Source organism: Populus alba, chromosome 9 (assembly GCF_005239225.2).
Source record: "Populus alba chromosome 9, ASM523922v2, whole genome shotgun sequence".
NCBI lineage: Eukaryota > Viridiplantae > Streptophyta > Magnoliopsida > Malpighiales > Salicaceae > Populus > Populus alba.
The window spans coordinates 2,993,971-3,004,718 of record NC_133292.1 but is presented as its reverse complement, the minus strand read 5'-3'; the positions used below and the strand labels follow the sequence as shown (position 1 = coordinate 3,004,718).

General features: G+C 28.7%; 1 protein-coding gene across 1 annotated transcript; it reads right to left on the bottom strand.

Annotated features, from left to right (window-relative positions):
* Nucleotides 1–4,353: 4,353 nt before the first annotated feature.
* Nucleotides 4,354–5,402, bottom strand: LOC118053855 (heat shock 22 kDa protein, mitochondrial). The gene is made up of 2 exons (XM_035065250.2): nucleotides 5,078–5,402; nucleotides 4,354–4,985 (listed from the first exon to the last, which is right to left on the bottom strand). Exons 1-2 carry the CDS (start codon nucleotides 5,328–5,330, stop codon nucleotides 4,549–4,551), a joined length of 690 nt encoding a protein of 229 aa, XP_034921141.1. The 5' UTR covers nucleotides 5,331–5,402; the 3' UTR covers nucleotides 4,354–4,548.
* Nucleotides 5,403–10,748: the final 5,346 nt, after the last annotated feature.

The window sequence follows — 10,748 nt, the reverse complement described above, 5'->3', positions numbered from 1 at the left end:
AAGGGCTGGTGGTATTTACTGACAAGTTACTTATTTTTATTATTTTCCTTCATGTTTGGGCTTAATTAGTAGTTTGTTTTCAGCTAGGATCCAAGGCTTGTTTGGATCAGGTTATGGGCTTTTTAGTTTAGGGTTTTGGGCCAGTTTTGAGTGGACCTCATATAAGTCCACATAAGAGGTCCATTAGGGTTAATTTTTCAAGAACTATTTAAACTCATGTAAGCCACAATTTCGGCAGCTTTGATGATTATTATTCTGAATTTTTCAGTTTTAATGTGTGAGAGTGATTCTTGCATTCTTCAGTTCTTGAACGAACTGAATCTGACTTATCAAAGATTAACTGGCTTCGTGGCGTCATTCTACTCATTCCAATAGTGTTGGTGCCTTGGGGCAGGTTTCCATTGTGTTGTACTCATATCAGACCTATTTCGGCTTTCCGGGATCAGATCTCAATCTTGATTGTGGGTTGCGTGACCACGTGATCACGAGGTTCGCATCAAAAAGTGTATATATATATATATATATATATATATATATATATATATATATATATATATATATAAAAAAGTATATTGATTCAAGGCAATTCAGTATATTATTAAGAAAGGAAGCATGGCCAACATGTGCAATACACATGTCATTGCATGGGGTGCTCTATAACCTTTAAATGACATATATATATATATATATATATATATATATATATATATATATATATATATATATATATATATATATATATATATATATAAGTATATTGATTCAAGGCAATTCAGTATATTATTAAGAAAGGAAGCATGGCCAACATGTGCAATATACATGTCATTGCATGGGATGCTCTATAACCTTTAAATGACATGTGCAGCGCTTCCAGGGATTAACAACAAGCTCCTTCGATGCGGTTGAAATAATCTTGAGGGGGCTCCCTTTAATGATGATACGTGTGGCATTTTGATTTATGATTTGGCATTGAAGGGCTACTCTTTTTGTTTTTTTTTTTGTTTTTTTCTGTACACCTTGATTTCCACACGTGTCACTCTAAATTTTTAAAGCAACCCTTTAATTTGTTATTCCTTTAGATTCGTTCCATGTATTTTTTATTACTACTTCTTTTATTTGAAATGTTTTCTAAAATTGTATTTTTTTTTCAATTACATTCTCCTTTAATTTTTTATCTAACATATTTGATTATCATTTTTTTAGTTGTTATTTGTCTTGTTTTAGATTATTTTATAATTGATTTTTTTTTTCATTATAATTTCATCCCCCTTTATTTTTTTTTCCTATGTGATTTAATCCTCATTCTTTTAATTGCAATTCTTTTTGTTTTGACAACTTTTTTTTTAATTTTAATTTTTTTCGCTATTTCATCCTCTAATTTTAAATTGGTTAGGAATTGAGGTTCTTGATTGAACCTGGATCTAGGATTTTTTGGATTATGAGTTTGGAAGATTAATATAATTTTAGAGGATTTGCTTGGGCTCACTTGTTTTTTTCTACCATTTTTTTTAGGATAATGATTTTTTAGTAACATTTATTTGTTTTTTAATTCCATCATCCTTTAATTTTTTATATGTCAGATTTAATCCACATTCTTTTGATTGCTATTTGTTTTGTTTTAATTATTTTTTATAATTGAAGTTTTTTTTTACAATCTCACCCTCTAATTTTTTCTTTTTGTTTTTGTGATTTGGTCATCATTCTTTTTATTGCAATTATTTTTGTTTAGACAACTTTTTAAATTATTATTTTTTGTGATTTCATCCTTCAATATTAAATAGGTTGGAAATTGAGCTTCTTGATTAAACTCCAGTCTAGGATTCCACAAGTTACGAGTTTGAAAAATTAACCCATCTTTTCAATTCAATCTCTAGATTTTTTTTTTTGCGAACTAATCCTTTGACATTTTGTTGTTTCATATTTGAGCTAGGACTAGGCATGATTTAAAATGGTGGCAATGTGAATTATTTTTTTTATAACTAGATTGCCATTTGAGGGTTTTTTTTTTTAAATAAATTAGCATAGTAAATTAAAAATATTGAAGGAATAGAACAATTGAATTTTTTTTGGTAAATTAACACAATTTATATATGCTGCGATTGAGAAATGTGACATTTATAGCTTGTCGTTATTCAAAATAATGATATCCATAAAAATTTATTAAATAGGCGAGAGAAAGGAGAAAGGAAAAAAAAAGAAGAAGACCTTAAAGACACACCGAAGCTCCAATCACAACACTACCAATACCATCAAAACTATCTCAACGAAATAAATTCAACGACAAAAGAAAGGTCATCAATGGTGACTCGAGTGAGACCAACTTGCCACCAACAATAAATGAGTTACCCACCTATAAGTATAAGTCAATTTATTACACCAAACCCATCGCAAGTTCCTCCACACGAGGAGATGGAGTATGAGACATATTCATGTTGGATTCAAAATATTGTAAGTATTTGTTACTTTTGTATAGGCTTGGACAAAACAATTGCATCTTGTTTATGAATTAATAATTTCTATTTGCATTATATTAGGTTGGACAGTTGTTATATGATGATCGACATGCTATGGCTAATCTTCAAATGATGATGATGAACTTGCTCGTTACTATGCATATTTTTTGTTCAAGACATATCATACTACACTTGACCTATTATGAGAGACATTGATCCTAGATGATGTTGTCTTAAAGGATGAAACCATATGGACATGTAGAAGTCATGCTATTAATGAAACCAACTCATCAATTTGTCAGGTGGAAGTCATGCTATTAAATTTTTTTGATATTGAATAAATGTTGAGAAATGACTAAATAGGTTGATGTTGGTAAATGATGAAAAATAATTATTTGCGTTAATGTTGGTAAATGATAAGAAATAATTGTCTACGTTGATGTTCAATTTTTTTTATATTGATAAATGTTGGGAAATAATTGTTTATGTTGATTATAGGAAATGATAAGAAATAATTGCATGTGTTGATGTTGAAGTGTTTTGTTATTAATAAATGTTGGGAAATAATTGTATAGGTTGATGTTGGTAAATGATGAAAAATAATTGAATTGTTGAGGTTACAATAGGTTGTGTAGAATTTTTATTCAGAAGATAATATGGCAGCTGTTTCTGTTATATATACATTGATCATGGACTTATTGACATCAATTGCCCCCCTCATATTTTTTAAGCTTGTTGAGATGCATAGCTGCTCCTATTATATGTACATTGGTCATTGACTTATGGACATCAATTGTCCCCCTTATATTTTTTAAGTTTGTTGAAATGCATTGTTCAAACCGTGAATGAGACAATTTAGCTTTAAGCAACACATTCTATCTGGTATAGATACGAGCAATCAGTTGCATTCTATTAGTCGTTCAGGTAGGCATATTGATTATAATTGAATGATCCACCATCTCTAGTATATATTGATGTGGGATGTATGGAGAAATTTTATTTTTAGAGAGGTGAATCATGTAATTTCTGAGGAGAAATACATAGGCTGATATATGATTATAATACATCAAATCATTACATCAAACCTAGCACAAGTTATTATGTATGTATAATTATGTTGTGCTATTTATTTAGTTAAGAGTTATTTTTATTTTTATTAGTTTTGTAATATTGTTTTAGCTATTATGTTGATTTTTAATGTTGTCTTACATATTATACATTTTTATATTTATTTTAGATATCGATAATTTAAAATCATTAATTAATAGGTGAACATTGTGATCAAGTTGTTTAAAATTTCAAATCAGCTATTTATAAGTTAAAAAATGCACACACTGTTTTGTTTCGTTATTGCTCTAATCAATTATCTTTATAATTAATAAATAAAAAAAATGTTTAAAAATAAAAAATTAATTTGGAATTATAATTTAACAAATAAAAATAATATTAAAATATCACTATCAATTATGGGTTTGAGGTTTGGTAATTTATGGTTTTGTTTGAATTTTAGTTGTGATAGTTTAGACTTTGTTTTATGCAAAATTTGAGGTTGGTTTTAGGCTAAAATTATAATGTAATAGAGATGCTAACGACAATAATTGTTATTTAAGATAACTGTTATTTCCATTAATTATTTATTAATAAAATAACAATTTTTATTAGTAGTTGAATAAACATGTAATATTTCTCCAATATATTTTTTTTCACATGCTAAATCTTGAAATTATTTACCAAGACTGGATATTGGATATGAATATTTGACTAAGATCTTGATGGATAAAAATAACAATTTTTTTTAATTATGGTTTTTTAATTATGTAATTGTTGAATTCTATGATGATGGGAAAAAAAAAAAAACATGGGAAGATCACCAAAATTAATAAAGTAATTAACAGAAAAATTAACAAGGGTAAAAAGACTTCATCAGCCTCAATTCATCAGATTAGTCCTCATCTCACGCAAACAGCTCTAATGTTATTTAACGACTGCTAATTACTCCCTTTTCACCTTAACAACGAAAGCCCTCATTAGTCATTTACCAACAAACCCTAAAACAATATTCCCTGCACTGCAAGTCTGCAACCAAGCAAGCAAGCTACTCAACCTTGACCAGAAGAACATCGATCCTGTCATCCTCTTTCACCTTAGGAACCACCATCTTCAAAACTCCATTCTTCATCTCAGCTTTAATCTCGCCAGTCTTGTACCTCTTCCCAACTGGCAAATCCATCTTGCCACAAAACTTCCTGCCCTTATCAGCCATCTTTTCATCGTTAACATCATCATCTTTTTCCTTTTTGCCTTCGCCTTTGATAAGCAGGCTATTCTGCTCCACGGTGATCTTTACATCCTCCTTGTCAAGTCCAGGCATGTCAATGCTGATATTCAGAGCATCATCAGTCTCATACGCGTCCCAGCTGTTTCCGCGCTTCCGGCCAGGGATGGCTGGGGAAAGGAGTAGCGGACCGGCTGGATAAGGATTGGCCATGAATGGATCCATCAAGTTCAGCACTTGGTTGTGGCTCCTTGGTGCTAAAAATGGGGTCGAACACATATTCAAATCAAGCCAGAAAAAGAAAGAAGATAGAGTAGAGTGAAAAAAAAAAAAAAAAAAAACTAGGTACCAGAGAGAGAGTCATCACTGCTGCGAGGGAAGCCTACACAGTAGCTGCGGTCAAAGCCAAAAGCAGGGTCTCTGTGGACATAGTGGTTGTCAAAGTCGCGGCGAGAGTCAGTGTTGAGGAGGATAGTAGCAGGAGGAGCAGTACTGGTAGGAATTGGGCGGAAGGTAAAGCCGGTACCATTACCAGTAGCAGGAGCAGGGATGATCTTTAGTGGAGAAGGAGCAGGTTTCATGAGATGGGTAGGAGACGCCATTGATGATATTAGTTTTTCTTTCAACTTAGAGAGAGCAACAAATTGAAAGAAAGCAAGCAAGCAAGAAACGGGTGTGGGTTGGAGGAGAGAGGCGTGGGTCTGTTTAATAGTACTGAGGTGTGAAAGGTAGTACAGATTACAGAGGACACGTCACTGTGCACGGTTTTTTTTTGGTTTCGTTTCACAGCCTCTGACTTGTTGCCCAAGTTATTATATGGTAAAAACCAGAGTTATTTACTGTGACTGCCTTTTTGTTTCTCATGGAGATTTCACGGGTGAATATTTGTTTTTACAGTCAAATTGCTGTATGGCACTCAATTCGTTCTAACTGTTCTCTCTATTTCTTAAATAAAAAAAAAATGAAATTCTTTCTAATTGGTTGCTGGCTAATAATATCATAAGGTCATATTACATGTAACATTAATTATGTGAATGTTTATACTAATGGCCTTTTCTTTCCAAGAATTCCAAATGTAAAATTGTTTATGTTGGAAATTAATTATACTTAGGATTATAAGGTGATAATATTTATTTATTTATAATAAAATAAAATGAAGATTCTAGACCTTAAATTGTCAATAAGAACAAACTGTTTTAAAAAGACCATAGAGTCTCATTATAGAAGAAGATTATAGGAACTAAAGTGTAGGAAATAAATATAAAGTTGTAAAGAAAAACAGTGAAATTTGCAAAAAGTTAATCCATGAGGTTAATTGTTATTGAAATTTACAAAAAGTTGAATATGTGAGGTTAATTATTATTGAAATTTATAAAAAGTTGAATCTACGAGGTTAATCATTGTTTACATTAGTATTTAGTCTTAATTATATGATAGAGTTTTAATCTTATTTATATATGTAATTCAAATCATAATACAAGATAAATTCATATTTTATTGATAGACAGATGAATCATAGTTTAATATATGGCTTCTAATTAGTTATTTTATTAAGAACTTCCACTCCAAATAGGATTTTATCTTTATAATTGTGTGTGAGTTAAACTCTATTGAATAATTGTTTTCTTTTGTTAATTGTGACTTCTCGTCGTTTGGTCAACTGATCGTTTACTCTTTCAACACTTTTGATTGATCCAATGACTTTTACAATGCTCTCAATTCTTCTAAATTACAATCAATTTCAGCTATCTTCCTTTGCTTTATAGTAATTAATCACAATTCTCTATGTTTGACACATGCATGTTTAAAATATTGTTTTATTTCTTAAATTAACAAATATTAATCTCATCACACTTGTACTGAAAATTGATTGATCAAATCAATCAAGTATGACATGGAAAATAATATTGTTTGTCTAAAATTAGTCAATCATGTTTTAAAACATGTTTAACATTTCAAACACTTCAGCTATTTCTTTTAATTTAAAACCATCCGTGCTCTAGCTTTTAGGCATGGTGTTTAGGTTTCTTAAATTGCATATAATTCATCATCTTTCATACAAAATCTCCACATTCTGTAAGAACCTGAGAGATTTTTCTGCAAAGATTCAATTAGGAATCTTAAACAATCTCTTTTCTTTCTAAGAATAAAATGGTAACTTCAAGTTTTGCTCCAAAATTAGCCTTTTTAGTCCACTACTATTATTTCACAAACTATCTTCTCATGTTAAATGGTCTTTTCTGAGTGCCATTCAAAACAAAGCGGGAAAAAAAAAAACAGAGAATGTTTTGGGCTATTCTATAAAAATATGAATTAGGATAGGAAAGATTTTTGTTTTTTTCTTAGACATTGAAACAGAAAGACTCCCTCTTTAAGATATGATCATATAAATTTAAACATCTATAAAAAGAATATCCTATTATGGCTAGATATTGCTCTAGTAGATTATACTAGGTGGTTAGACAAAATACAATAAAGTTTATAAGTTCATAACATTTTACATCCTAACTCTTGCGCATTTAAAAAAATTAAAAAATATTATATTATTAATAGAATTTCCATTCTATTCCATTAAATGATTAAAAAAAACCCTTGTAGTGTTAAAATCATAAAATTAAAAAATCATCATAAAATTAAAAAAAAAAAAAAAACATTCTTTCCATCATGACATCTCTTTCAAGCATTTCATCAAATAATCTCTCTACAACACCAACCTGCCCACTTTATACTTCAACCAATCTCCCATGACTATTACTCCTCCCAAGTTAAATACGATGTCTTTAATTAGATCTCTCTAAAAAATAAATCCCATAAGAATGAAGCCATTTTATCTATGTCTTTCTCTTTATTTTCATTGATGGTTGTTAACTTGTCATATTGGTATGGCATATGGAGAATACAAAGAATTGAAAGAAAAACTGAAAATTGTCGTCACCATAAGTTTGATTTTTTAAAAAATAGTGCTTTGATAAACTAGACATGTGTATTGTTTTATGTTCATTTTTATTGTGGAGGAATGAATGCTCATATTGAAGATGGATGTTAATGTTCGTCTTGAAAACTTGGGAAATTAAGGATAGTTATGAGATGTCTTTTATGTTGCAACTACTCTTTTATTAGCCTTAAAAATGACAACAGAAAGTAACATAAGTCTATCATGGGTTAGCAAACTTTACCAGTGGTCACATTACTATACAAGCAAAAAGTTCCTTGATAATATAACACAAGAAAAATCACTCCAATTTTGACTCTGTTTGTGTTCGTATCAAATACCCATTAAAATAAAAACTTGTGGGTAAAAAAATCCAAAAAATCATGTGCACAAGAACATCCCCACCCCTGATTGTTAATAATTAAGGCTTTAATCCTTGGTTTCTTTATCTAGCCATGGATGAAAGACTTGATCTTCTCAACATTCAAAGAAAAAACATATTAGTTTTTGTTGTTCGCAACAAAAAAAACAATCTAGATTTGGATTTTATGTTTTATTGTTTAACTTTTCAATTTAATTGACATAAATTTTAATTGTTGATGTTTAAAGAGAAAGAAAAGATGAAAAGAGGGAAAATAAGGAATCAACATGTCATTTATGTGTTTGTATTATATTATATATGAGGATAAATTTATCTTTTTTATCCTATTTTAATTTTTAAATTGATAAAGGATGTAAAATATAATTTTTGAAAGAATGGAGACAAAGTGGAAAAGAATTAAACTATAGGAGGTTTATAATAATTATTCTAGATTTAAATGATGTAAAAGCTTATGTATTTGTTTATATATATATATATATATATATATATATATATATATATATGTTATGAAAAGGAAAAATTAACTAAACTCTTCAATAAAAAATACCAATTTTGTTTAATGCATTAAGTGCCTTATGTCATTTAACCTGGTTAGTTTGGATTATTATTCGGTTTAACTCGGTCAAATTCAAGATGGGTAAAATCCAATTTAGTTTGACCCTCAATTGCCTGGACCCAGTTTCTTAACCTTTTTTTTATGAATTTTTAATTTTATTTTTTAATATAATGCATGGAATCTTTATCTTATGATTCATGGAGGATTTTTATGGTATTATACGTGGATTTGAGGTTTAGATTATATTTTATGGTCTCATGATTCATAAATGGAATGTAGTTTCTTTTTTAAGCTTATGTTTTATTTTTATAAAATTGATTTTAAAAGAAATAAAACATAGATCAAGTACCTGTCAGGTGGAGAAAATTCAACAAAATAAGTATTTTACTTGAAAGACTAATATTTAAGTCATATATATAAATATATAGTTCAACATAATATAATTAACTTAACATTTAATATTTTAATTATAATCACAAATAATCTCTTATAATGTGAGGGCATCTATTTGTTAGATGATGATGTAATTCATGATAGTAACTAAATAATTGTGATTTGTAAAGTATTAAATATGGAAAGATTTTTGTTAAAAATATATGTATCTTCTTCCACCAAGAATATATGAACCCTACACTTAATAAGCCTTTTTCATTTTCATCATTCTATACAAAAAGGACAAAGTAATGCACAAACCTTAACTTAAAAAATTACGCTTTGCCCCCCATACTTCTCATCTCAACACATAAATAAAATTGAAACTATGTAAATCCTTGACCAACAACAAAGAAGACACACATACACACCATGTTTAAAATTAAAAAAAAAGGAGAAAGCATGGACGAACCTCATCCTATTTATAATTAGCTTTGTTGCCCAATCCTTGTAATGATCATCGCTAGAATATAAGATTGACAAGCTGTCATGAACTACATTTCAAACATCAAGATTATCAATGAATTAAAATTAAGACAATTGAATTTAACCAAGTATCAAAAAACCATTGATATTACAATAATCTAATTACAATTATGAATCTCTCTCTCTCTCTCTCTCTCTCTCTCTCTCATAGCTAGCTTGTTAAATGGCTGACTTAATCCGTACAATGATGACAATAATATCATCTTATTTATTTATCACCAACCCTCTCAATTACAACTAACTCAACACCTAAAGAAAATAGAGATTTGTATGATCTATTTCGTGAGTTAGTCCTCATAACAATTTTATGGTGACATCAATTTGTTAATGATGTTTTTGAGGGTATTTCATAAGAAATCTATTTTTCAACAATGTCCTCAATCTTATAAGCAACAAATTATCAAACAACCCATCATTTTCAAGCACCACAATATCATCAACCTTAACATCAAATTTACCTTCATCAGCTATGTTATCAAATTCTTTAATTATGCTAGCATTGTTATATAATTGATAGGATGATAAGGCATGATATTTTGGTCAAACAAATAACTTTATTGTAATGAACATAACTTTTAATTTGACTATTAACTCAAGTTAAGATTTTGCTAGGAGATTCTAAAATCCCAACTTCTTTATACCAATAGTTAAAGATAAGCAACTTCCTTATGGTTGATGAGTAAGTGCTAGCTAGCAAACCCAATAACCACTTTATGTAAATATAACAACAACTTTTGATGATGGATGGGAAAGTAAAAGAGCTAGGTTAGAGGCTCTATTTTTTTTTAAAATATGATTGGTTGTAGGCTTAACTTTTATTAGACATTTAAGTGATCAAGGTAAGAACAATTTGAACTGAAAGATAAGTTCTTTTCACTATAAAAAGATTGATGCAAGAGATTTTGGTCAAACATACAACTTATGATAACATACATAACTTTCAATTTGATTATTTGATTATGCTAAAATTTTATTAGAAGATTCTAGAAGCTTTGTCTCTTATAAAGATAAATTCTCATATATATATATATATATATATATATATATATATATATATATATATATATATATATATATATAAGTTCAATAAGGCCCATAAAATAAATGTAAAAGTTATTGTGTAATCATATATTTCTAGTTAATTTATGATTTTTTTTCTATTTATTTAATAACTCTTACATTACTTTTACTATTATATTTAGAATATTGTTTTTGCATTATTTAAGAATCCT